Source organism: Carassius auratus, chromosome 3, assembly GCF_003368295.1.
Source record: "Carassius auratus strain Wakin chromosome 3, ASM336829v1, whole genome shotgun sequence".
NCBI classification, from domain to species: domain Eukaryota; kingdom Metazoa; phylum Chordata; class Actinopteri; order Cypriniformes; family Cyprinidae; genus Carassius; species Carassius auratus.
This window is the reverse complement of record NC_039245.1, coordinates 8599519-8627032: the sequence shown is the minus strand read 5'-3', so window position 1 is coordinate 8627032 and position 27514 is coordinate 8599519. Positions and strand designations below refer to the sequence as shown.

Below are 27514 nucleotides of genomic sequence, written 5' to 3'. Positions count from 1 at the left end.
AAATGAGAAGGTGTCCAGCTTCACTGATAGCTATGCCTTAAAACAGAATTATTAGGTTTTTTGAAAGGACCAAATGAAACCATCAGAGAAGTAATGGTTTGATTTTGTTATTTTCCTTCACACAAAGCTATTGTATAGCTTAAGAAGACTTTAAATACAGCATATGAGTCATATGGGTGCTTTTCTTCATTTTTGAAACTTTAGGCCCCTGTGTTTAGGCCTCCTGAGCAGAACTAACCAGAAAAACACAATGAAAACAGAAACCAAACAACAGCTGTGGTCACAAAAAATTCAGATATTTGGATTTATCATCATGCCAAAATATCGTAGGACAGGAGAGAGCAGGGAAGGGCTGCTGACCTTTTCGTCCAGGGCTTTATGGTGTTCGAACAGAGACTTGAGGGCCTTGAGCACCTCCACCTCGCTGGAGACTCCAGCCGGAGACTGAGCCTGCCTCTTCACCACAGTCATCCTCAGAGAGCGCTCGTGACGAGACACCAGACACTCCAGATGCTCCAGCAGCAGCTAGACGGCACAGGGAAGAAACTGAGAAAGTAAGAATTTCAAATGGGAGACGGGGATAGTTCTTACCCCTTTCTTTACTCTAGTCAACTTTTCCCAGAGTAGGCCTGACTCCCAGAGAACAGTCTTAGGGGAGTCACATACTTTACCATTCAAAATGTTGGGGTCAGGAAGATTTTTTGTTATGTTTTAAGTATTTTATGCTCAATGGCTCAAGGCTGTATTTATTAGATCAAAATTCTAGTAAAAACAGTAATAATGCGAAATAATATTACACTTTTAACTGTACAGTATTCTATTTTAATATATTTCACATTTAAAATAATTTATTCCTGTGATGGCAAAGCTGAACTGTCAGCATCATTACTTCAATCTTCAGTGTCACATGATTCTTCAGAAATCATACTAATATGCTGATTTGCTGCTCAAGAAACATTTCTTATCATTATTAATGATGGAAACAGCTGTGCTGCTTAATATATTTGTGGAAACCGTGATACACTTTTTCAGGAGTCTTTGATGAATAAAAATGTCAAAAGAACAGCTTTATTTCCATAAAATAGAAATCTTCTGGAATATTATAAATGTCTTTACTGTATTTATTTTAATCAATTTCATTCATCCTTGCTGAATTAAAGTAGAAATGTATTTTCCCAAAAAATAAAAACAAGAATCAAGCATGAACTAACAATGATTAATTTTATTTCATTAACTCACATTAACAAAGATTAATAAATACAGTAATAAATGTATTGTTCGTGGTTTGTTCATGTTAATTAATACATTAACTAACATTAACTAATAGAACCTTTTTCTAAAGTGTTACCAATTATATATACAATGTGTGTGTGTGTGTGTGTGTGTGTGTGTGTGTGTGTGTGTGTGTGTGTGTGTGTGTGATGTCTGTTTCACCCGCACAGATTATGGTTATGGAGTTACTGACCCGTGTATTGTTCCTCTCTGCCTTGAGCTCAGCAATCTCCTCTTCTCTCTCCAGCAGCTGCTCCCGACATACATTCAGCTCTTTGGTCAACACGGCAAACTCCTGCTCACACACACACACACACACACAACAGAAAATTAACTCTGTTCTGAACTTTACAGGCTCATAGCAATCAACACAAATAAACCAAAGAGTGTGTATCCAGTGCAGTGGTCAGTCTGAAATATATTTACGGATCACTCAAACCACACACACATAATGTAGAAATAAACACATACACCACATACATGTGTCCACCGTGTAGTCTGGGGTTCAGACAGCCTGCCCACAGACCACCCAACAGACACACTGACCGTCTGAGACACACTGCATACACACAACTGAAACACACACTTTCTCAATCCGGCAAGCTCTAATCTGATTGGCTGAATTCAGAACATTTCACTAGGTGTAAGAGCCCACAGGGTTTAATATCAGACTGTCTGAAAAGTTGTGTTTGCAGGCTGATACAAGAAGTTCAGCTGTTTCGAAGATGAAATAATCACTGGATTTGCTTAGTAATTTCAATACCTTTATATATATCTATATCTATAACTAAAACTATTAAAAATGCTGTTGATGAAATCAAAGTAAAATACAAATATTGGATGAAAAACTTGAATGAGAATTTGAAATGTCTGAAATTAAAGCAAAATAACAACAAGAAGACTCACAACTATTATATACAGCAGTAACCACCCAACAATGAAACCATAAAAATAACAAAAGACCAGAACGTTTAAAAAATCTACTGCAATTACAACATACAAAAACTTTCAATGACACCAGCTTAACACAAGGTGAGGACAGCGGTGAATGTATGTCTGTGTGAGGGTTGCACAGTATATAGTAATAAAGGAAGTACAACTGAACAAAAAAAAGGTACTGTGGGACAATACCATAATTTGGTCATTACTGCTCTCCAGCATAGTTCAGCAGTTTGGGGAGTGAGATGTGAACGTCTCGTGGGTTAACATGAGATCATTAAAATCACTTGTTGAAATCATATTACATCATTTTTGTTGAAACATAGAGAAACAGAATTTTCACACAATGTGTCATGTTTAATAATTTTACATATCAGCATTCCAGGCTGCACAAGAAAAGTAGGCATTTACACTCCTTGAATAGAGAATTTACTGATCATCGAAAGTTAAAATGTATTTCTGTTCTCATCAATATGAAGACCATCAGACGACAGCAGATGGAAACACTGTGTTACAAAAGTGTAAAGAAAGATTATTAAATTACTGCACATTTGCCTTGAGTTGAGAGTTTGTTTGGACTTCCCGTGTGTTTTGTGGCAGTTATGTTTTTGCTGTAGCCTTATAGTCTGTGAGAAGTGTTGCAAAATTTCAGCTCTTTACCTCCTCTTTTTATATACATTCTGCAAACAAACTGCCAAATCCAACAACTGAACATGTTAATGCATTAACTTTTAAAACATGATACTATGCTAATTACCAACATTGACATTGCAGCATCTTTTCATAAGTAATACAAGGCTGGTGATTAGTAACTGAGTTACTGGTATCAATGTTTGTATCGTGCAACCAGCCCGTGTTTGTGTGTATATAAGACTGAATCAGCATTCGTTACTTTTACTGCTTCTGTGTGAGCAGATGACAAAGTCCACATTCTGAACACTCCAATGAGCAACTCTCGGGTGTAAGGTCTTCATAGCACCATGTTGTGTAAGATGACATATGGCCTCACATGGCTGCCACTGCAAGCCTAAAGCCACACCATCTTTGTCCAGCTGCTTATATGTGATCGGGCACCTTCCTCAAGAATCACGCACCACAACCCTTCCCTGTCTTACGCAGACAAAACTGCTATTGCATGTGTAATTATGTATTCGGTGTGTCCATTTATTTAAATGCAGAGCAGATGTTAGGTTTTTTTTTTTTTAGATGATGCTAAATATGTTTGCGAGATGACGTAAAGAAGCACTAATAACTTAATCTAAAAAGTGACTCAAATCCTGGATCAATCAAGTCGGCGACTCAAGAAAAACAAAAGGAGATTTGAATCCGAGCCAATCTTACGAAGCAATCCCATTCCCTCCACAAACCAAACCCCAATCAAAAGGCCTTTTACAAGCAAAGCACAATTCTCGACTAATCACGCTGCATGTACCTTCTGAGCTCAATTCGGCCAATCATGTTTCCTTTCCTTCATGATGAATGCGTTTGGTGGGTCACGTCGCCATCCTGTCTATATCTAACTGCCTTACTTTCTGCCAACATGCAAAAATAGGGGAAAGAAGCTGGAGCAAGGAGGAGGAGAGGAAAGGAGGAATGGGGGGGCTGAGCTTAGGAGTGGTATAGTGGTACACAGATGGTAACTCAGTGGGCCCATAGGACTTTGGCATTCTGGAAATGTACCTTGCTGAGATTGGACTAGAATTATGTTTGGCACAAGTACGCCAAACACAACTGCGTGATAATGTCCTGCCTTATTTCGCTCTCTCATTCAAGCTCCCACTACGGCTCCACTGACTCAAAGGACCTCAACAATGGCTTTACATCCTCTTTTTTTTTAGCTTTTGCCTCTTTCTCGATTCATTTTTCTCTCATATGCTCAATGCTGATGGGATGCACCGACTGAACCCTGCTTAATGTATCTCTGCTCTCAATATGTGTCTGCTTATTTCAGTGTTAACAAATGTTTGTGTGAGAAAGAGAAATACATATTGATTCTCCCTATCTCTGTGTTGCTATGCTCCTTAAATATCCAGTCATTCCCACCGAAAATGGGTCTCTCTGTTATTTCAAGCCACATGTCGGTACAGACGTTGATTTTTAATTGGTATAAAAATATGGAGTTAGAATTGTATAAAAATGAATATGTTCACAAATACAGAATCATAAATGTGTAACCTAATTCACATGAACAAAACAGGATTCATAAATATCCAAATGCACGGACGATTTGTTCAGTTATTTTGAATTAAAAAATGTATTGTTCAATCCGCATTTGCAAATTGTACCACATCTGTGGGTCGCCTTGGAATTGTGACTTTTCTTACAGGTTATGATTCACAAATTCATTAGTACAAATCATTGGTCTTAAACTCAATTCCTGGAGGGCCACAGCTCTGCACAGTTTTGCTCCAACCCTAATCAAACACCTGATCCAGCTAATCAAGGTCTTCAGGATTACTAGAAACTTCCAAGCAGGTGTGATTTGGAGCTGGTTGGAGCTGAACTCTGCAGAGCTGTGGCCCCCCAGGAATTGAGTTTGAGACCACTGGTACAAGTATATTTTCTTCAGACTTTAAAAATTACCTTTGTTAAAAAAGTATTTTGTTTTATTTACCTGTGAATAAGATGAAATATAGTTAATGAAAAACTGCAGAAGATGTTGTTTTCAATGAATATATGTTAAATTAGTTTCTTACACGATTACAATTTAGTTTTTCTTGTTTCTAGAAACAATGTAATAAAGTACATGACATTTTGTTCAATCTATGGTGAAATGAAAAAAAATATGTTGATGAATTAATACAGTTACATTCAACTCAATGTTGTCCTTCTGCTGTACAATGCACTTTAATGGAAAAGGAGTGATGTTGTGCTGAAATGTTACATTTACACAGGAACATTCACATCTCATCGCAACCAAATGAACAACCTGAAAATTCAGATTGTGACAACTGAATTTGATTGAAATCCACACATTTTACAAAGAGCAACTTTTTTTCTCTGCAATAGGAACATATGGTCCAGAGAGATATTTGAAGCAACTCCTTTATTTTGTACACACACAACATAACTTAGAAGATTCACTTTACTACAAATCAAAGTCGGTGTCGCTCTCCAAATTTTCCAGTGTACTTATATGTCTTTGAGCACTAAATATAATGTGACAGGCAGCAAGGAAGCCTGCAACGAAGTGAGTGACTCAAATTACTAAACTAAAAGTATTACTTTGAATTTTGTTTCTGTGTAATTGTAACATTTAAACATGACACGACTCTCCAATAAAAAGACATATTGCAGAGACAAGATTACTTGAGTTGATCATTTGTGAAATGTATATGTGAATCTCAAAATCTGCAAACACGAATCTAAGGTGACAATCATAATGTGAAGATTTGCAAATGCAGATTAAAAAATCTATTTGTAATACAAAATCATTTGCAAACCTCAATTTGAATAAAGTCATGCATTTGTACATATATTCACTTTAATACTGTTCTGACCCCATATACAACTGTTATGCCTGACAGATTTATCCATTGGCCAAGTTCATACCTCACCGCTGCTATGATGTCATTAAAGCATTCAAATTCATTATTAGACAAAACCTACCAATGAAACAACCAGGACTGTTCGAAAGATTATACTGCCTTGTAAAACAAGTCACAGAATCATAGATAAGCAGATAATCTCAAAAAGTAAGTGTATATGTAACACCTTAAATTAGATCAGAGACAAAACAGTTCAGGACCTGATGCAAAAATGACCAGAAAAGCCCACAGCGATCTAGAAGATAGTTTATCTTAAATGTCAGCCAAAATCAGACAAATATGAATACACATTGCCCAATGCTAACAACGGACATGATACTAACCAGACAAGCTCAGTTCTGACCCTTTAACATTCTTTACACCCGTCTGTGTGTGACATCACTTATACGTCACTGGCAGCTCCTCATTAGACATGGTTCATCTCAATGACCTGTTTTTCCATGCAAACTATTCCATCCAAATTCTTAAGGGAATATTCCAGGTTCAATCCAAGTTAATGGATAAGCTCTGTGTTACGTGCAGCCAGATTATCAGTGATAATTCAGCAAAAGCCAGCACCATGACCATCAAGACCTCAAGACCTTTGACAGCTCCTGAGCTTTCGATAAAACTTAAGACTGAACTTCTGCATTTTCATATTCCCATCCACAGACAGTCAGATAATAGGGGTGACGTCAAAATCAAAAGTGCATTATGGGTTTTCCCATTTCTATTGCATATACAGCCACTTTCCAGCTGTAAATTCCCCCTTTAAGCTCAACTGACAGCATTTGTGTCATAATTTTCACCAAAAAAAAGTTTCAGCCCTTAACTTAAAAAAAAAAAAAAAACAATGTTATGGCGTGCACACAATTTGTGCGCAAACTAGTGTCATTTTAATCAGAATCCTTGTGGATTTTGCACAAGGGGGAAGAACGTGAATGCAGATTTTGCTCATTTTCAAATTGGTCACATGCATTCGCCGTGCTGAACAAACAGAAAACTGATTAGAAAGTGACTTATGTTCATCTGTGCTTTATACCTTCCTAGGCTACTGAAAACAAACAGTGGATCTTTTTGTACACAGAATAATTCTAATAGGCAAGAAACTTACAATGGAAGACAACAGGACCTAATTTTAAAGCTACATTTTTGCGAAAGCGCTTACATCAATTCCTCTGTTAAAAACTTGTGTATTACTTGATTAGTACTGTAAATATATTTAAATCATCATTTTTGTAGACATTTGTTTGTTTGTGATGTTGTGCTGTCATGGGAACATCGTAAAATTGGATATAACTTTACACAATAAAACCATGTTAACATCTTGTGTTTTTGTGTTTCTCAGTAATCAGTATTTTAATGTTTACACTTACTTCCACTGTAAGTCCCTCACTGAGATTTTGCTTAGTTTTTTTTATTTTTATAAAAGTAGCATAAATAATTGTTGTAGCAATCAATAATATGCCCCAAACGCTGTCATTTGAGCAAACAATGTAACTTTGAATGAACCCCTGGTATTCCTTTAAAACATGTTATTCCAAACAAAGGTGTTACTTATGATTTTAAATTACAATTAGCACAATAAATATCAATATGATTACAAAATATACACATTATGAATCTCTTGAACCTTCCAATAATGTTTTGAACACCCATAGAGGATGCGTACCTGTGGCAGTGCGATGGAGAGCTGTCTCTGTAGCGAGTCCTTCTCGTGACCCAGCTCTCGCAGACGTAGCTGTGCCGTGCCGAGACTCTCCTGGGTCTCTCTGAGACTCTCTAGCAGCCGCTCTCTCTCCGTCAGCATGTTCACCATCAGAGACTCCAGATTTCCAGTGCTCCCCCCCTCGTCTCCACCGCGGGCTTCCCGGCCCCCATAGCCACCACCCATGCCCCCTGCTCCGCCCCCCATACCCCCACCACCTCCAGCAGGAGAGGACGGGCCTCCACCACCACCCCGGCCATCCTCGGAGATGGTGGGCATCACCTCACACATCATCTTGAGGCCGTGAACAGGTGCGAGAGTTTAAGGGCGAGTGTGTGTATGTATTGGCCCTACAAACAGAGCAATTTGCGAGGATCACAGTGTGGGACTGTGAATCTGATGGTGTTTGTGTGCCGGAGAGCCTACGGCACACAGATAAACAACTTGTCATTCACATGCGGGTGTTTCGGGTGGTTTAGTGTGTGGTCTATGGTAAGAACGTGTACATTAACAGTCTGTAATGTGTGTGGGAATGTGAGTATTGCAGATATGTTAAACTATGCGTGCAGTTGTTCTCTCTTTCTTTTCCTCTATTTCCTGTCCCTCAGTGAGTGTCTGTTTGAATTCAGCCTCTATTCAAGCTTTCCGTCTGGAATCTCCTAATTGCTGTGCTCTTCTTCAAGGGTGGACATGTACTGTTAGAGTTGTTTTCTTTACAATGAGTTTATTATCCACAGCTTTTCCTTTATTCTTCCCTCAGTGCTCAGGTAGATTCATGAGTTGTGTTGCTATTTCCTGAATGGCTTCAAGGCTCCTGATTGGCTCTTAGTATGTGCTATTCAAAATCCTTGGCTTGGGTGCGTTTGGGTGGAGCAGCAGGGCGTGGTCTCAGGTGGGACATAAGTGGCAGGAGAAAGTAGGAGGGGAAAGTCACTGGGTCGCAAGGACTGGATTGGGGAAAAGGAAGGGTGGGCATGGAGGACAGTCTTCTACCCAATGGGTTCGAACTTCAAGTAAAGGAGAGCTGAAGAGGGAAATAAAGGAGAGTGACATTAGCACAAATGGTCAAAGCTGGGCAAGATATGAAGAAATAAAGCATTATCCATCCAATCCAGTGAATTCACAGTCTCTGAGCAAACCATTTTAAAACAGCAAGTTTCCCAGTAGACTTTTTTTTTTACAATAGCACTTTTATTGACTCTTGGGATCCCAAAAAAGGGAAAGACAAGACAGTATACATGGAGAAAATAATACAATAAACAAAACCAAAAAGAATTTGGAGAGCAACTTTTATGACATTTTACTTTTGTGATTACAAATGCTTTCCCATGCTTTTTTAATGCATTGGGATAGATAAGTGGGGAATGATCTGTCCTGTTCAATTGCAGATGTACCTTTATGAACATTTAAACATGGGATTACCCTACTATAAAAAAAGGAAGACAAGTTAAACTAAAGAAACCATACATTAACATTGTTTAGCTATACTAGCCATTTAGTATAAATTGTGTAATAATACTAATGGTAATAAATCCGAAAGAATATATGCAATGCACGCACATGGAACACGTGATCTCTGTGATGCCCATATGCACAAAACAGACCCTCCCACCTCTGTAATAAACATGGAGATGTTAGTCCCGTCCGAATTGGTATCGCAGACTTCAGGTGGAACAAAATCGTAACTCAAATGTAGTTTAGAAAACTAGTCCCGTCCGAATAGGGCTATTGATCATTTAAAGCTTTAAAACCTACTGTGATTAAAGACACTAAATGGAAAACAGAACTGCTTAAAAGTAATATGCCAGTCTTGACCGTGACATCATTGACATGTACACAACTTTTTGATTCATATTCCGGGTAAGCCTTTATTCTGAAAACAGATTTCCATATGCTCCAGAAATAGTGACATATCAGCACATCCTGAACATTTATAGTGCACTTTGGTCATTTTGAAGAGTAATTTAACTCAACTCAAAAGCTACGATTTGCGAAATAGAGGTCACAAGACTCTTACAAATATAAGCCGTGATGATTCTTTCAATTTTATAAAATCTTCTTTAGAAAAGAAAAAGGGTTTGATTTCTCAAAATACTTAATTTGTTTATATCTGATATCAAAAACTACATTTGCATGGATGTAGATAAAAAGGAATGTTCAGTTACAGTCGATATTCCGAATACGACCCACAAATCTTAATTATACAAGCATGTGCTATCTAATCAAGATTTCCAGAAGCCAAAACACTAGATTAACCTGCTTATGGCAATCAATGTGTTGGCATGACCCTTGCCTAATCACAATATGACCACATTTTGATGCACATCAGAATATCCCCGTGCATGTAAAAGCACCGAGTGAGAGACATGGACTTAGCACTCAAATCACTCGGCTCTTCGACACAGGAGTCAGCACTAGATGGTGGCAGACACATTGGGGAGCATCAAACTAAAAATAACATTGTAACCATCGGGTTTCCCCCTCACAGAAATCTGGGAATAGCATGAAAGAGCGTCCAGTTCCAGTGAATGTCGACCGGAATTTGGAAGAATCAATAGGGCAGTGATTCCTCGCGCAGGCCACAAATCGTGCTAAATACACCCAGTCTTGAATTTTAACGACGTCGAGGCGAATAAACACAATGTACCAGCCTCGATTCCGCGACTGTCATGCAGAACATTCAAATCTACACCCAATCCCGTTTGTTTTGTCTCTCTGGCTGTCTGTCTGTCCGTCCCTCCGTCTTTCTGTCTCCCTCTTTCTCCGACACACACCTATTTCAGAACCGTTCAATATAGACCACAACCGTTCCCTACAACGCTTTTATTTTCCGTTCGTCTTCTGATAATGTTACAGACTCTGTAAAGCCTAATAGTCGCGAGGCTAATGGATGCGCATGATATACGGAAATGAAATCATGGTGTGTAACGATCATGTAGCCGGGCACCGCTTTTTGTGTGTCCGTGGACGAGGAAGAAACGGGTGTCGTTTAAAGGGAACCCGTGCGTGATTGGATGCTGCTGATCTTGTTTATTCCGCACTAACATGAATGGCTCGATGAAAATAATAAAAATAAAAAACGCCGCTCAGCGCTCAAACTGGGCTGGTGTGTGTGTTGACGTATTCCTGCTCCACCATGATATATATATGTGCCGTCTCTCTTCTGCAGATACGCGACTGGACATGCCGTCGAAACGAAATGATTACATTTTGACTTGTCTAACGAACAAAGCATCGTGTCATTTCTTCAAATGTTGCTGTTTTATTCTATTCCTCCCATCCTTTCGCCTCGCCCCCTCCTCCCAAGTCCTCCATCCCCCTCCTCTTCTCCACAGCTGGGCGATATCACACACACCAACATGCGAAAATACACAAGAAAATGCATGCGATGCTGAAATATGCACCGCTCACCGTTGTCATCGTCGAGAGTAAACGCTAGACATCATCATCATCATCATCATCATCATCATTTCATCCCCGTCGACCCCATCGGAGAGCAGCGCTTTCGGGTGCCGAATTCGCCCAGTTATCAGCCTCCCCCCTTCCCTCTTCCTCACACATGTAACGACGGCACCGAGCGAGCAAACGTTACACCTAACCACAGACAACTCCAGTCCCTCTCTCTCTCTCTTCCTCCCTCCCTCCCTCTCGATGTAAAGGTGCTGGCTCTTAAAGAAACATTCGCGCCTGCTTCGCCACCACAGCCAGCACAAACGCGAGCTGTTGCTGGGGCTGCTGTGCTCCAGCACCTTTCCCCACACAAGAGGATGAACGTGTTATTTTAAGAGCGGTGCATGAGAATTCATGGGCGAAAGGTCCAACTGGTTCAGCGCTGGCCGGGTACCACTGAGAGCTTCAGCAGTCGGTCTGCTCTCTCTGTGCCGCCACATCCACTCCCTCTAGCGGCTGTTTTCAGTACTGCGCCTCTCTAACCATCCGCACTTGTTAACAATCACATCATTTTTTTTACAGCGTCTCATTGCATCATCACTCAAGTGCGGCTTTTATTGGGTCTTCAAATGTTAAATTGACGATAACTGTGTTTAGAGTGAAATAATATTTTGCATCTACTCCTTGTCGAAATAATTTTTTCTAGCCAAACCAATTAGGCTACTCTATGAAACTAAATGTTTATTAAAAAAATATCTATTTAAATACAGGCTACACATCTTACAAGAACACACTTGAGTAGCCTATTGCACCAGTGGTCAAACTGATGTAAATATAAAGTGTATATTATATAAAGACTTCGGTTTATTACGTTTATAGACATCTCCATCAGCTTTCATTTGCACAGTAGCCTACTCTAGTGCATGTTAAATTGCCTTTTGTAACATCTAGCATAGCTAGCTAACCGTTAAACACCTCAAAAGACATTTTAAACAAAACAAAGGATTTCTACATTTATAATTAGGCTACAAGCTATTTTCCCGTCCGATATCAGAAAGCGCACGAGTGCTAGAGATGTGCGTTTGTTCACATTTAGCGCACACTAACTTAATTTAATAACAAACTAAATTATGTTTAGCCACTGACACATCTGAAAATGCAGTCGAAACATTTATATTTAAAAAAGTAAAAATAGCCTAGTAGTCTTGTTTGTAACGCCACCTTACTTTGACTACATTTGGAAAAGTTTCAAACTCTGCTCAGACACCCTATGACTCGTTAGGTGGAGAAAAAAAACTTTCTTCTACAAAAATGCAAATAATTTGTGATGTAAGCTATATTTTATATCTAGTCATGAGATAATCACAATAACAAGCTATCCGCATGACGTAGTGCGTGCGCTTGGGGAAAATCAAATGACCCGCGAGACGCGCCTTGAGTCGAGGAGCCCCTTGAGTGGCGGAGGCCACGGCCATAAATGCTGCAAGCAAATAAAAAACAGACACCAGAGACTCCTCCACCAATAAACCAAACGACGAGGAGGGCTTCTGCATTGATAAAGGCCAATAAAACAGGGGGAGAGCAGGGTGGCGCTATGAGAAGGGTCCCGAAAGGGATGACGTAATGTGTTTTTAGAGGATGATGTCATCGTTGTGCACAAGGAGAGGATTTAAAGACACAGTTATGCAATGGTATAACTTGCAGCTGGAGCCATTGCTGCACAAGAATAAAGTGTGGGATTTCTGCTTTGAAAAATGCCTCAATTCATATTTTCTTAGCTTTTCTACTTCTTCTAGCTTTTTACTTCTCACTTTGAAAACCCCCAAACCATGGCAGGATTTTATATGCCATTTTTACATGACATACCCGAATATACCAAGGTGTTAAAATTGATGTCTTAAGCATAACACTACTCCTGTGCATTACAGCGTGTCTGTAACTTGCATAGCTTGTAGTACTAGCATCTCTACCCATGCACAGTCGGTCACCATGGCAACAGAGGCAACATGGTGTTTATCAGAGTGTCTTTTGCAGCTGCATCATCAGAGCCTTCCGAGCCAGTGTGCACTTCGGAAAAGAGATAAGGAGAGGACACTGCTGATGTACACTGGAATATAACCAACCCTAGTCCTCATGGGTAAAAGAAAAGTTCAGGATGAGCAGATGGTCACAACAAAGCCTCCAATTTAAGAAAACCATAACGTTTAAAGATTTTTTTAGGCAAAGTTCACCCCCACATTTACAGTTCTGCCATCTTTTGCTCACCTTCGTGTTATTCCAAATCTGTATAACTCTATTTTCTTCTGTGGAAATCAAAAGAAGATATTTTGAAGTAAGTTGGTAACCAAATAGTTTTACTATTGATTTCCACCAAATGACCCCCCCCCCCCCACCCAAAAAAAGAGAAAATTTTTCTAATTATCTTTTACATTGCACAGAACATGGTTATGATGCATGTTTTCATGTTTTAACTATCCCTTTAAGAAGTTTGATGCTTTAAAAACAAAGGTTTTCTTTAAGAACATTTAAACATTCATGGAATCTTTCAGTTCCACACAATGTTCTTTACAGGCTCTTAAAAATAAAGGTTCTCTGCATTTATGGTTCCATGGAACTTTTACATTCCTCAGGAGGGTACTAAAATAATCTTTGCACTAAAAAATGGTTCACAGAAAGATTCTTTGGGGGAACAAACAAAAATAAATCAATAAAAATGTTGAACCTTTAAATTTCAGAGAGCACAGATGTCAATTTATGTGATGCACCAAAAACCAACAGCAGATTAATGACCATTGTGCTTTTTTTAACATTCAAACTATTTATTAGAATTCTGTATGTTATGGTTCTTCTTGGCGTACAATACCCTTGTCTCCACGTCTTGTAAATGACTCTAGAGATGACAATCGCAGTGGGAGACTGTCGTCTGTCCATGTGAACTCATGCACATTTAATTTCTCTCTCTCTGTGTGTGTGTGTGTGTGTGTGTGTGTGTGTGTGTGGTGGTGGTGGTGGTGGTGGTCTGATGTGCAGAGCGGTTTGGTTCTATCACACAATAGCAAAGTGTTGACCCAAAAATCACCTGAGCATTATCAGAAAGTACATCAGGACCAATGTTTTATGCTCAGGATGCAATCCATTGTCTGCAGTTCCACCGCCGTCAGACCGTACGGCTCAGAGAGTGATAAATACTGCGCATAATGGTGCAGAAGCAGCAGAAATTTCTCAAATGTGGATATCGTGATTAAGGGGATGACAAGTACGTTTGGCACAGAGTTAGAAGTGCTGAGGGAAGTTTTATGAGCTCTTAGCTCCCTCTCCTGTCCATAAAGGCTATTGCAATATGGCCCACATATAAACACTGAGGTGCTGTGTTGAATAATAGTGCTGTGTTAACTGCTTAGTTGTCTCTTATCATCACTCACAGGCGGAGAAAGGACAAGCGGAGGGAATATCAAATACCTTGTTTATTAAGAAATCAGCTGTTGTACGATTCTAATGGTCGCTTTCCTCCACAAGAACCACATCTGCCTCAGATCTGCTTCTGCTGAAACTACAGCACAGAAGTGAAGATTTTAAAGGGATAGTTCAACTAAAAATAGGAATTATGTCATCATCCTCATTTTGTTCCAGACCTGTATGAATGACTGACTTCGGTGAAACACAAAACGTCTTCGTGCACCATTCACTTTCATTGAATCGAAAAACACAAAAGAGTAAATGATGGGATAATTTTCATTTCTCTGGTGGAATAATCCATTAAAACACCTGAAAAACTTCATAATAGTGGATTATGTATGATAAAGAGGGTCCTAACATAAGCAAGAGAAATCGTTAGGGGCCTAACATAAGCAAATGTGAGAAACAGGATGTGTAAACCAGACAGTCCATGCTCCAGAGACACAGTAAAATACCTACCGACTTCATATATATATATATATATATATATATATATATATATATATGAAAGAGGCATTATGAAAAGTGGATGATTCAGCAGTCAGCCCACTCGCTGATGCAAATGACTCGAACAGAAGCCCTCTTTCACACTATCCAAAGCAAGTACTCGTTTCATCAGACTCTTCCCACAGTCTCGGAGTCATCTTTCTTGGCTCTATTATATTCCTCTTGTCTTTTACAAGCTACAGAATTCAACAAATAATTCCTTCCTCCGTTTGCTGCTTAACCGAGTTCCCTGTCCTTGTGAAACAACACCAAACTGAAACAAAACCTGACTTTGTTTGTCACAAAGGAAATTAAATGAATTAAATGCATGAAAACAGATATAAGGGTTGGTTTTTATTGCCAGTTATTTTTGAGGTCTACATGATATCATAATGGACTTTCTTAGAACTTATTTTTGATTAATCTCACTCATTATTATTCAGTTTTCATTTAGTATTAAATTATTATTTAGCAACTTTTGAATCTGTAATTAAATTATCTTTTTTTCTTTTCTTTTTTTTTTTCCAAATCAGCATTGGACCTCACTGGCTTTCATTGTACGCAAAATAAACAAACAGATAAATACATTAAACACATTGTTTTATGTTCCACAGCAAGAAGTAAACTCATAAAGATTTAAATTTTGGGGGGTGAACTAGCCCTTAGAAAAATTATAGTAGCAAAAGCCCTCAAAGTAAACAATCCCTGTGCGAAATGTTTAAATATATGGACAGCACTTAGTTTCAGATCGCTGCACTGATTGTGTGGAGGGACATTATTTACACACCAACAGTAGCATCATTAGAGACTAGTGGAAGTGAAAGGTGACAGCTGCAGCAGAAGAGGTGGAGCTTTAAGGTCACTGGGGTTAGGCAGTGTCTGACTGAACTGGAATGGAATTTACAGCAAGTATGTGCCATGTGGCAAGGAGTGTGAGCAAATAACACTCAACACAGGTCAGTGAATACTTCAGAACAATGCCACTGTCACAACCAGCTTTCACAGAGATAGAAAAAAAACTAAAACAAATTGATTTATTGAGAGAGAGAAGCAGAACAGCTCTAACTGACATTTGGAGCCAAGGAATTTAGAAACAAAACGGGCTGAATCATTATATGAATGGTTTTGTTGCAGATCACAATTTGAATTTAAAGTTCATTGTCATTTATCAACCCAGTAATTTGGATTTTTGCTATGTTACACATGATCAAACATATTTAAAGCAATGCATAACACTATAATCTTGAAATATCAGTTGCGTTAAAGAAAACAAAAATTTTACCCAAAAATTTAAAATTGTATCATTATATACTATTACTTATTATATATATATATATATATATATATATATATATATATATATATATATATATATATATATATATATATATATATATATATAAAACACACATTTTTGGAGGTTGTGAATAAACTATATCAGAGTTTGGAGTATGTAACATTTAAAAAATGTGTTACTTGCAGTTTCTTTGCAGTCATTTGACAAATTTAAGTTTTTGTTTTTCTCCATACATTTCAATGTCCTGGCAAAAATCAATGGGGTTCATTGTTGTTTTGACTTTTACTATACAGACAGATTGTTTAGCCATTCAGTTAGGTTAGTAAATGATGACAGAATTACAATTCTTTAACATCCCTTTAATACAAACCACATTATTTTACAGGATTTAAAATCCGACAGTTGCATATTTTCTTAAATATCCTTTATTAAATGAAAAAAATACTGTCACGGAATCAGTGAGATTGAATATTACACAGAAAAAAGTAGATTCATTGCACATTGCTGTATGGGAATATGTTTGATTTACAGTTCTGTACCCGTCCAGAGTCTATTTGAAACCTTAAATCAGAAAGCCTTGTCTATAAGGTTTTTCTTACATAATGTGAACCACCAGTTAAACACATTAAACTTTGAAACCAGGGCAAAAGTAACAAAACCCAGACTACCCGCATACAAAGCCACATATCCAATATTAGCCATTCTTTAGAAGGAAACAAGTGAACCATCTAGATTGATGCCACTGCATTTAAGATTTGAGCATATTTGGTTAAATATGAAGCAGAAAACACCACGAGTATGTATTTGAGGAGTGTATCCTGCTAATTGTTGTTCTTGTCTGGTTATGTAAAGCTAAGAGAATAGAATAAGAACAGGTTAAGTCAGTAGGCTTGTATGAGTATGTGCTCTGAACAATTCAAGAGGCGGGTTGTGGACACTTTTAGATCAGGTAGAAGTGCGTATGTGTTAGGAGGTGTGCTGAGGCAGATTCTGTGGTGGCTCAGCTGGCAGGTTATTCTGAGCGACTGGGACTTTCACCCCTAAAAAAATACAAACAGGCAATGTTCACCATACTGAAACATTCACCTTCATAGTGTAAACAGAGTCCGTTTCAATGTTCTCACCTTGACTGTCTTCATTTGCGAGTTTCTGCATCTCTTCTTGAAACTGGAGCTCTCCATTAGGACCTGAGGGGGGCTGTCTGTTCACTGCCTGTTGCTCCATTTGTTTTTGTGACATCTCCTTTACGGCCTGATTAGAAATAAAACAAGCTCTCAGTTCTCTGGCATCAAAATAATCTATACAAAAATACAATGAACTTAAATTCATATAAAATGTATAATATAAATAAGTGTGATTGTTAGTTACTATTACATAATTCATAAACATAACTTAAGTTTTTTATATTATACAAACATTCTTACCAAAGAAAATTTGTAATATTAGCAAGAAATGATACAGCTATGCAAATTATATACAGGCAACCCAAGAAAAGGGTGGGAAGCATCTGAAAGCAGTCTTTTACCTGCTGATATTCTCGTTTCTGGGCTTCTAGAGCTTTGCTTCTCTCTTGGAGAAGTTCCTGCTCCTGTCGTAATTTCTCCGCCCTTCTGCCGAGCTCCATCTCCTTATCCTGAAGTTCTGCCTCAAAGCGCTGCAGCTCCTCTTCGGTGTACACTGGCTTTGTATCATCCAGTGTCTTGAAGTGTAGAAAGATAATGAGTTGGCACAAAACACTGGCAGGTAAAGACAGTATAATATAGTGGGACATGCATCTAACCTCCCATTCGTTTTGGTTGTTGAACTCTTTCTTCTCCGTAGATTTGAGGAACTCTTCCAGGCTGACCAGTCGATCACGATTGAGATCGACCTGCAGTGAGAGGAAGCAGCGAGCGAGGAATAAGCTTATTTTAAAAGTCAACGGTTTAAAGGTAATTAAAAATTAACTGAAGCAACTAATAAAATATCAAAAGTAATGCAGTGAACATTTTAAATCAGTTAAAAGAACGGTTATTTCTTCATCTCGTGAATCCTGAAAGAACAGAACGGATGGAGTCACTGCTTCTCTACACTTTGTGAATGTGTTAAAAAGCTGAAGGTGAAAGACACACTCATTACATTCAAACATCTTATTCGGTGTTCATTCTGTGTTTTTTTTTACACTCAACACACTCAAAAAGAGTTTTACGTTTTGCATGACATGTTCCCGCATCCTTAGCCTCTCTTCCTCCATCTCCATCATGTCATCCTCTTCATTCTTAGGATCATACACCTTCTCCAGCTAAGACAGTAAAAAAAGAAAAGATGAACACGTCGGAAAGAGAGGAACAGTTTGCACCTTTTCAGGTTTTGCCATTCGCTCCTTTTCTGCAAGTCAAGAACAGCTTTTATGAGCTTCATCAAACATGCCATTATGGATTTCTATGTTGATGATGTTTAACTCAGGACAGCCATTAGAGCCCACTAGAGTCTTAACTGCTGACTCAGTCACAGCATAAAGAGGCTTCCATCCCCGTCAATAACAGATTGTAGTGATTCACCGACCTCAAAGGTGAAACATTACCTCTTTTGTGAAGAGGGCCTCCAGCTCTTGCTCATCCAACACTCCGTCACCATTCGTGTCTTAGAGAGAAAACGCTATTACATTTATTTTCCTTGTGAAACAGCTGCTTGTGGACAGCTTAAGGATGAAAAAGACTCACCGTGGAGCTTAAAGAATGTCTTGGGATTGAACTCCTGTGGGTCAAGCCCATCTGTCTCTTTCCAGACCTCCCGCAACTGATCCACGCTACCCTGAAAGGATGAAAAGAAGAACGTTTACTTAGCAAATGTGCTAAGCAGCTCATCTCAATCTATCTATCTATACATCTCCCCTTCTTGCCCCCTCACCGGAGCGTTAACTTTAGGGTGTTGTCTGTGCTTTTCTTTCAGCTCCTGGATTCTCTTCTCCTCCTCCTCTCTCTTCTCCTGGTCCAAACTCTTCAGGTACTCCCTCCTCTCATGCTCTTTCAGCATCTCGTAGCGCTTAAACTCCTCATGACGTTCTGCATCATAATTCTCAAGATCTTTAGTGGCCTAACAAGCACACACACACAAAAACAATGGGTATGACTCTTCACTTTATTTTTATTTAGTTGAATTTATTATTTATTATTATTATTATTACTTCCAAGTTTTCAATGCAGCACACCCATAAAAAATTTGCATTTCTTGAGCCGGCCTCAAAACCAGTTTTTGAATGTGAAAACCACTTGAACGTCATAAGTGGACCTCAGGCAACAGTATAAAATTATAATTTAAAAAAGCCAGCTCAAAACCCCCTTTAATGTTGTTTTTTTGCTAATTCACATTATGGCATGTTAGGAATGCATGTTACCGTAACGATAAGCAGCTCCAAGTCTTTGGCCTCAAAAGTGTTCTGATTATGAGGGTCCAGATGTTCAAACTGCTTCAACAAGGAGGCATGATCCATCTGGACACCTGCAATCACAAAGCATTTGTGTGAACATGCAGAGTCACGTCAACAGATTTTCTTGCCCAGCAGAATCACTCGAGTAACAAACACACTCACTCTGTGCGTTGGTGCTGTCCAGTTTAGCCTTCAGCAACATCCTGAGGCGGGACACTTCCTGCCTCTTCAACTCATCCAGTCGCGTCCTCACATGGTGGCCCACCAAATCCAACTCCTTACTGAGGCGTCCATTCTAAAACAGTATCCTTCCATTAAGGACTTCAAGTACCGATGAAATTATAAAATTATATAAAGCATGGAAAGTTAAGAAATGACCTACACATCTCAAATTACATAAAAATAATAAAAATATGAATGCAATATAAAATAGATAAAATGTTAAAAAAAAAAAAAAAAAAAACATTAAAATGAATTTAAAAATCCTTCATAAAGAGTTCATAATAAAGTCCTTAAATAAAAAAAGAGCTTTTGAACCATGAACCAGCACAGATATGAATCACATTAAAAACTTTCATTTAAAGCACTGTGTACTTAATGTTTTTCATGAGATCTACGCAACTCAAATTATATAAAACAATAAATGATACATACAATAATTGAAAAATAAGTAGTTTGTGAGAGTATGTGACAAACTAGATTAAAAAAAAAGCTGAAATCACTCTTATTTGTGACTTCTAAAGAAGCATATTATAACTCACTCTCTGAGCTCCTGCTAGGTCTGTCTTGAAGGACACTTACACCTTGTCATTTTATATAAGGAAGAGGAATGGGATTCTTCCACCTGAGCCCTACTGTTGTTGTGCTTTACCTTGATGTCGTCTGTGTTGGCAGACTGGAGTTTTTCTCTGAAGTGAGGGTCTGTTTCCAGCACCTCGATCACCTCTCGGAGGTAACGGTCATAGTACAGCCCAGTATCCTGAGATATGCACATACAGCCAAAACATGTGAATATTGAGCAAAATGATTAATGCTCTAGCCTGAGCAAGATTTGAGACCAGTCTTACCGCATTCTCCTCTGGTTTCTCCTCCTCGGGAGGGTCCTGTTTGCGGTCTATTGGCACTGTCCACACCACGAGACACATAGACAGAAGCAGCAGCACCTTCACGCCCCCAGTCATCCTGGGATACCTGTGTATACATCGATTGGACAACATCTACTGTCACACTACAGATATACCACAACACGGAAGAAGCATCAGCTTATGTTTTTTATATACAGAGAGAGCGGTCTCTTTAAACAGACAGGTTTATTTATAGAAGTTCACATCGATCATGATAAGAGAGAGAGCAGCCGAGGAAAGGAACAGTTCGCCAAAAAAAAAACACGGAACATATTTCGCAACAGATACAACTTCATGAGAAAAACAGTCAAACACAGTTACAGACGCCTATAAAGTCGTCTGATCTGAACGTCTATAGTCTAAAACAAATAAACGGCAAGTTTTCTTACCACAGAGTGAGATCCTGTTTGAGCGGTGAGTGAAACCTCCGACTACAAATTACTCAGCGTCACTGGCTCAAAAACAAGCGCGGCCAGGAATTATGACGCAATCCAAACGCGACGCTTTCTGCCCAGTATTTTGCATAGACGGTATTTTGTCTCTGTGACACCGTTAGTTAATATATATATATATATATATATATATATATATATATATATATATATATATATATATATATATATATATATATATATATATATATATATATAATTCCATTATGCCAATTTACAAAAAATAAATAAATGTAAGTGCCCCTAAACAAAACACTTTATTTGCATGTAAAGAAAATGCTCTTCCTATTTTTATAATTTACGTAATAATAATAATAAAGATGATGATAATGATGATCATAATTATTATCATTATATTTATACACTAAAACATTGTAAAACTCAAGGACCAAGATTGATTATATTAGTTTTTAGAAGATCTTGCAGTGTCTTTCTTTCTTTCTTTCTTACTTTGTTTCATATTTTAATTGTGCTAGATGGACTTTGAGAGTCTTAACTAATTACATTTTTAGAAGACCTTGCAGCATTATCTTTCTTTCTTTCTTTCTTTCTTTCTTTCTTTCTTTCTTTCTTTCTTTCTTTCTTTCTTTCTGTCTTGTCATCTGTTGTTGTATAAATGGACTTTGAGAGATGCACACTGTTGGCAAACATAGACACTTTATTTTAATTTACCTCTAAAAATAGATATTTGTTTTTATCCAACACTTTGATTACAAACAGGCTGAAACACTGACAAACGAAATAAATTAAATATAAAAAGGTGCACACACACAATAAATAACACGATAATACAAAACGTATGGAATACATAAATTCAAAAGAGTAAACCTGAAAAGCATAAGAAGTCACAATTACAGTTATGGCAACAGAACTTAATAAATATGGCACACGTAAATCGTAATCTTGCAAACAAATAAATACAAATTATTATAAATTAGATCACTTCAGAAGTTACATAAGACAAAAACATAAATGTCACATTGTGTTTAAATCAGTTTTACTGATAAATAAAAGTGAGACGCGATAAATATCCCTCATGAATTAATTAACCCTGTATTAAAAGTCTATTTCTCTTAGGTCTGTGGGTGTGCTGGCTCTTTCCTCTTCATCATCATCCTCATTCTCGTCTTTCTCCTGCTGTGCTCCGCTCCTCAGTCTCTCGCGGAGAGCGCCCTCTATCTGCTCAGTGCAGCACTGCAGCAGCACCTGTCGGCACCAGCAGCAGAAGTTATCAAGCAGGAACTCAAAAATAATTTTCTATTTCTCTCTAAACATGATTATATTATTGTTGTTTTATGTTACGCTATCTCAGACAAATATTCACTCACCACATCAGTCTGACAGAGTGTGGCCAGGGCAGAGGTCATGACACTCATCTCTCCCGCACTCTTGGTCCTCAGACCCCGCAGGGCAGAGTTCAGTGCAGCAGCAGCCACCAGTGATGGAGGGGTTCCCAGAAAGCGCGAGTCACACACACACAAGGCGACAAGTGTATTGCTGTGGCGCCGCAGCGTTGCGACGAAGTCTCCTGTGCGCGCGTCCCCATCCCTGAGCTCCCTGAGAGTGCGCAGGAAGTGTGGGATAAAGTCCTGAGGGGTCACTGCTGCCACATCCCACCTCAGAGTCGCCAGCACCACACGCTCCATTTCCTGTTGGAGTGAGCATACTGATTAGTACTGTCTGTGTATATGCCAAAACAATACACTATTACACAAATTATTTAATTTATAATGGAAAAAAAAAACACTCACCCGCAGGTTTGATGAGAGAAAGTGGTACTCTGCTGCCGCACAGAGAGTATCTGCACTAACTGTGTCAGTTTCGGTCAGTTTTGAAGCCACCAGGACACAAGCTGCAGCCAGACAGGAGGGAGACACAGGCAGGGACAGAGTGGACGACAGATATCGATCCAGAAGAGAGACAGCCAGGGGAAATACAGACTCATCACAGTCACATTCACTGCACACCTGTGAAAACACAGAAGAGGAAGATTTAAACAGCAGCACAAAAAGCCCTTATAGTCAAAGCAAACATAAAAATGACTGTAGAAACGTTGCCTTTGGCATTCAGTTAGTATGTTTCATCTTGATCTGAAGTCCTCAATTAATTAGCTATTTAAAGTATATTTGTCTTTAGGGTTATAAATGCAGGTAATATTGACATTATCATTATATTTAGAACTAGACTTTCATATTTAGTATTTTTTGTAGTGCTTTTGTTTTTCATGGCTTTATGCTATTTTTTGTGTGCTGTTATTTGTACAAAGGCATGTGGGTTTAAAACTTTACGTTTTAAGGCCTGTGTGCTCAAAACGTCACTCGGTTATTACATTTTTGGATTTTTGGAGCCTAGGTGTGATGACTTATTTTCTGTTTCCGTTACAAATATATACTTTTAAGCCATTGCAAGCAGTTTACAGATCTTCATAAAGCTTCAAAATCTTCAAAATCTAATAAATTATTAGATATTTCAGCAACTCACATAAATCTAACCACAATTTGGCAATCCCTAGTTTAAGGGTTTCAGTCCCTACACTGAGATTTTTTTAAAATATGTTCCCCAATAAATTTCTAGTAAAATATTAAATCAATACAATATAAGAATTAAACAGAAAAACGTAAAAAAATAAAAAATAAAAAAAAAATTGTAAAACTCTACAAATCTTTGTTTTAGAACTTTTGTTTATAACTTAAAAAAAAAATTGACCTTGTATTTTGTATTGTGAAAAAAACATGAAATTACTGATATTAAAAACATGAACAACATATTTGACTTTTAACACTGGATTTTGGTGTTTAGCATGTAAAAACTACCTCCATGGTCCACTTGGCCAGTTCCTCTCTGCGCTGTGGTTCTCTCTGGATGAGAGAGATGTAGAGAGGAGACGGCAGGTATCTCTCCTCTGACTGCAGAAGTCTCTGAATAACCCTCAGTCCGGAGGCGCTGGGGTCCCATGGGGCTCGGACCGAAGACTGAGTCCTGTCCTGACCCTCTACCTCCTCACACCACAGAGACACAGACATCCTTCCTGCCAGCAGTGTGTCTCAGAAGTCTTGGTCCCAAGTAAAAGAGTTAGTGCAAACTTCCTTGCCCTCTTGAAAGTGCTTGGGTTTTAATGTGTGTTGGTGAGTGAGTGAGTGTCTGTGTGCGTTTCTCAACTGCCCTCTCTCTTCTGTCCGCTTATATATGCTGTGAGTGAAAGGGTGGCTGCTGAAGAAAAAAAGTGAGGAATAAATGAGGGGTGTGTAAAATTAGTGGAGTAAAGAAAAAAGTCCACAACGCTGGCTGAGCAACAATGGCATCAACAGGTGGAGAGAGGGAGAGAGAGAGAGAGAGGGAGGAGAGAGGAGCGCAGACAAGAGAGGGAGTCGCCCAGAGGGACACAGCAACAGCTTGTCACCGTCACTGAGAGAGAGAGGAGAGAAAGAGGTCATCATCGTGCTGTGACAATGGGAATGACTAACAATAAGACTTGGATGTTTGTTGACAGTGAAGGGTATCAGATAAAAATGGTGGGATTACATTTACACATCTATTTATCAAATAAAGATTTAAAACTGCATATGCAGTAGTTCATGGACATTGATGTATTTGACTCTGGAAAAGTCCTGCTAGTGGTTGAGGGTCATGGATTTTAAGGCATTCTCCACAAATGTGTTCTCATAACTTTATAGCATTAGAGACATAAATGCCATTTTTGTCTCGTGACACCCATCGGAAATGTTAGATAAACTATTATCTAAACTAAAACTAACTTGGCATTAAAAAAGCAGCGAGTCTTTCATTTTTCAAGTTTATTTTTAATGATTAAGTCAAAGCTGAACCAATCAACCCTATGTTGAAACACAATCAAATTTCTTAAGTTTATGTAAAATAGAATTTTATCAATGAAAACTACCAAGTATTTTTTAATGGTTTAAATCATGCCTGTTTAATTGAATTGTTATTATATCATGCTATATATATAGAGAGAGAGAGACAAAACATAACTCATATAATATTAATACAATTAGATCAACATTTTCTAAAGATTAAGCACCTATTTTCACTGACCTTTTAAGACAAGGATTCCAAAACGTTTAGTCAGGCAGACCTTAAATATCTACATGAACAACCCTCTGAGATTTTCATTTAATAATTTAACAACACATGCACATGTTCACAGTTCTCAGATGTAGGTTAAGGTTCACATGACAAAATAAAAAGCTAGTTAAGTGCCTTATTTTTTTGAACATTTGATTTGAGTTGGTAGACTTTATTAATCCCACAATGTGGAAATCCATTTGTTACTGCATACTCCACAAGCAAGATGCATTAAATAAAGAAAAACATACTAAAAACATACAGTTTTGTTATTGCAACTGTTGCGAGGAAGGATCTGTGATAGTGCTCCTTCTCACACAGTGAATGTATCAGTGTATTGCTGAAGGAACTACTCAGGGACACCACATTCTCATGCAAAGGGTGAGAGTTGGGTTTATAGCACTGGATTTTGGTATTTATTGGTATTTATCACTGCAGTTTTTGTAGTAACAGCCTTTTGAGGCTTCATTTCAAATTCTAACCAATACAAAGTTTTTGTCTTGTCTAGAATATGTAATGAAGCCACAGAAGGCTGTTACTACAAAAAAAGTGCAGTAAGACTGAAACTGATAACCCAGAACACCTGATTTTCCAGGTCTGAAATGACATCAGGCTCAGAGCAGATGCAAAAGCTTTCTGAAATCTGATACAGGAGTGTGAGACTGAGACTGATGAGTAGAGACGGAGAGTGTGCAACCTTTGTTTTCTTTGCACTCAAGTCACACTCGCTCACGTGCCACCTTGTCACCCCGTCACCCTCGTTTTGTGTGGTATCTCATTGTCAAAGCAACTAGTCTCCCATTATGCCTCTCCATCTCACACAGCACACACTCGTTCAGCCCCTCCCTGGGCCTGTGGCAATCTGGTGTCCTGTTTAAAGAGCGGTGAGTCCTCATGGGAGGGCTGGGCGAGGTATGTGCAACAGACAGTGGAGCCGGCAGGTCAATGAGCCGTATTGTCTCTCTTTACAAATCACTGTCAGACACCAGTGCCTGGCCTTCTGCTCCCACTCACTTCACACACACTTCACACACTCGCACTCGACTCCTGGATGGCCCCTCACGGTCACAGCAGGACACGTTTAAGTGGAGACCTCAGGACTGGATTCGTCAGTGTGTCTACAGGTGGTTGAGCTTTTGTAAAAAAAAAAAAAAAAAAAAAAAATTATAACTTTCTTCACAGCAACAGTTTTATTTTATTTTTGATGTATAATTTAGTGCATTCATTCACAGGACATCAGTAATTTGTGTGAATTTCATTTTCTTCTGTAGCTTTTCCAACACACCAGCAGTAAGACCAAAACATGCGCCATCACTACTGTAAAAATTAAGACATATACTGTATAATATATTAGAACATATATATTTACTTATATATATATTAGAATGATATCTGAAGGGTCATGTGACACTGAAGACTACAGTAATGGCTGGTGTTATAAATTGGTTAATGCTAATAAATGTTATTGTATTTTTCATCAAATAAATTCAGCCTTGTTTAGTCAAATATATAGGTATATAATTAGCTAGGGGGTAAAAGGGTTAGAATAAAAATTACATTAACTTGAGTTGTTGATGTTTCTCATGAATAGAGTTATAGAATATGCAGAAAGAAGTATAAGAAATGATTGTGGATAGAACAGAGTTATACAGAATTTAGTTAAGAATGATAAAGAACATAATTCAGATATTTTTTAAATAATTCTAAGAGCCCTTTTTTATGTTCATAATAAATGATTTGATTTTTGAATAAATAGAAATGATTACAAAGAAAACAGTTGCTGTCAGAGGTGAAGTTAAAGAACTGTTAAATGTGAATAGCATATGTTTTGTTTCGAGTTCATAAAAACTGTATTTCAAAAAGTTTAAAATGTAGAATTTAATTGGTTTAATGTCTTTGCAAATCAGAAAACAGTTTTAAGACCTTGTTTAGATCTATAAGACACATCTCTGATTGGCATAGTGCTAAGGGAAGTTATAGGTGGTTGCTATGCGATCGGTTGGATGTTTAAGGTATTCTGGCTGGTTGCTAGGTGGGCACTAACTGGCACAAGTCAAAGAAGCCCAACCCTTAGTCTCTATGATATTCAGATTTTCACTGATTTATAAACCACAGTTGAAAACTGCAAGTCTGGATGTTTGTAAAAGTAATAGCAAAAGTCTCCTGAATAAAATATTAATCTCTCTCCCATTTGTGTGAAAAGAAAACAGGACAGAACAATGTAAAAATGTGAAAAGTCTGATAAAACTCTCATCACACAACAATAACCCTCTAAAAACCGATAAAGTTCTCAAATGCACAAAAGGAGATTCACTTAGACACCACAGAGCTGCTTGAACTGCTTTAGCCCTTGAAAACTAACTAGAGCTTA

General features: G+C 38.2%; 3 protein-coding genes across 5 annotated transcripts in view; all 3 read right to left on the bottom strand.

Annotated features, from left to right (window-relative positions):
• The window catches only part of LOC113046659 (liprin-alpha-3-like), a 32129-nt gene extending 20814 nt beyond the window's left edge, over positions 1 to 11315 (bottom strand). For both annotated transcript variants that reach the window (XM_026207539.1, XM_026207548.1), the window contains exons 1-4: positions 10858 to 11315; positions 7411 to 8470; positions 1466 to 1567; positions 361 to 525 (exon numbers count right to left, since the gene is read on the bottom strand). In XM_026207539.1, the coding sequence (XP_026063324.1) occupies positions 361 to 525; positions 1466 to 1567; positions 7411 to 7740 (597 nt within the window). In that variant the 5' untranslated portion in view covers positions 7741 to 8470; positions 10858 to 11315. The remainder of the gene's footprint in view (positions 1 to 360; positions 526 to 1465; positions 1568 to 7410; positions 8471 to 10857) is intronic.
• A 5103-nt stretch (positions 11316 to 16418) lies between these two features.
• On the bottom strand, positions 16419 to 21100 carry LOC113046650 (nucleobindin-1-like). 2 transcript variants are annotated; one of them, XR_003276134.1, is made up of 14 exons: positions 20998 to 21100; positions 20552 to 20675; positions 20356 to 20463; positions 19647 to 19779; positions 19452 to 19555; positions 18965 to 19150; positions 18778 to 18868; positions 18639 to 18697; positions 18264 to 18356; positions 17856 to 17945; positions 17601 to 17774; positions 17200 to 17326; positions 16833 to 17115; positions 16419 to 16779 (listed from the first exon to the last, which is right to left on the bottom strand). XR_003276134.1 is itself a non-coding variant. In XM_026207523.1 (13 exons), exons 2-13 carry the CDS (start codon positions 20663 to 20665, stop codon positions 17042 to 17044), a joined length of 1353 nt encoding a protein of 450 aa, XP_026063308.1. In that variant the 5' UTR covers positions 20666 to 20675; positions 20998 to 21100; the 3' UTR covers positions 16419 to 17041. The 2 variants fall into 2 exon arrangements, 1 of the variants encoding a protein (XP_026063308.1); XM_026207523.1 differs by having other exon boundaries at positions 16419 to 17115.
• Positions 21101 to 21710: 610 nt separating this feature from the next.
• LOC113041650 (G1/S-specific cyclin-D2-like) lies at positions 21711 to 24724 on the bottom strand. The gene is made up of 4 exons (XM_026200300.1): positions 23874 to 24724; positions 22812 to 23027; positions 22389 to 22709; positions 21711 to 22266 (listed from the first exon to the last, which is right to left on the bottom strand). The coding sequence occupies exons 1-4, from the start codon at positions 24081 to 24083 to the stop codon at positions 22117 to 22119; spliced, it is 897 nt and encodes a 298-aa protein (XP_026056085.1). The 5' UTR covers positions 24084 to 24724; the 3' UTR covers positions 21711 to 22116.
• Between the last annotated feature and the right edge of the window lie 2790 nt (positions 24725 to 27514).

Excerpts from the sequence above, each read along its gene's own strand:
- LOC113046650 (XM_026207523.1), bottom strand. The coding sequence starts at position 20,665 with ATGACTGGGGGCGTGAAGGTGCTGCTGCTTCTGTCTATGTGTCTCGTG. Across the intron at positions 20,464-20,551 it reads AGAAACCAGAGGAGAATGCG|GATACTGGGCTGTACTATGA; the intron begins GTAAGACTGGTC and ends TGCATATCTCAG. Across the intron at positions 17,327-17,600 it reads AGAAACGAGAATATCAGCAG|GCCGTAAAGGAGATGTCACA; the intron begins GTAAAAGACTGC and ends ATTTCTAATCAG.
- LOC113041650 (XM_026200300.1), bottom strand. The coding sequence starts at position 24,083 with ATGTCTGTGTCTCTGTGGTGTGAGGAGGTAGAGGGTCAGGACAGGACT. Across the intron at positions 23,028-23,873 it reads TGGCCAAGTGGACCATGGAG|GTGTGCAGTGAATGTGACTG; the intron begins GTAGTTTTTACA and ends GTGTTTTCACAG. Across the intron at positions 22,710-22,811 it reads TTCTCTCATCAAACCTGCGG|GAAATGGAGCGTGTGGTGCT; the intron begins GTGAGTGTTTTT and ends TCACTCCAACAG.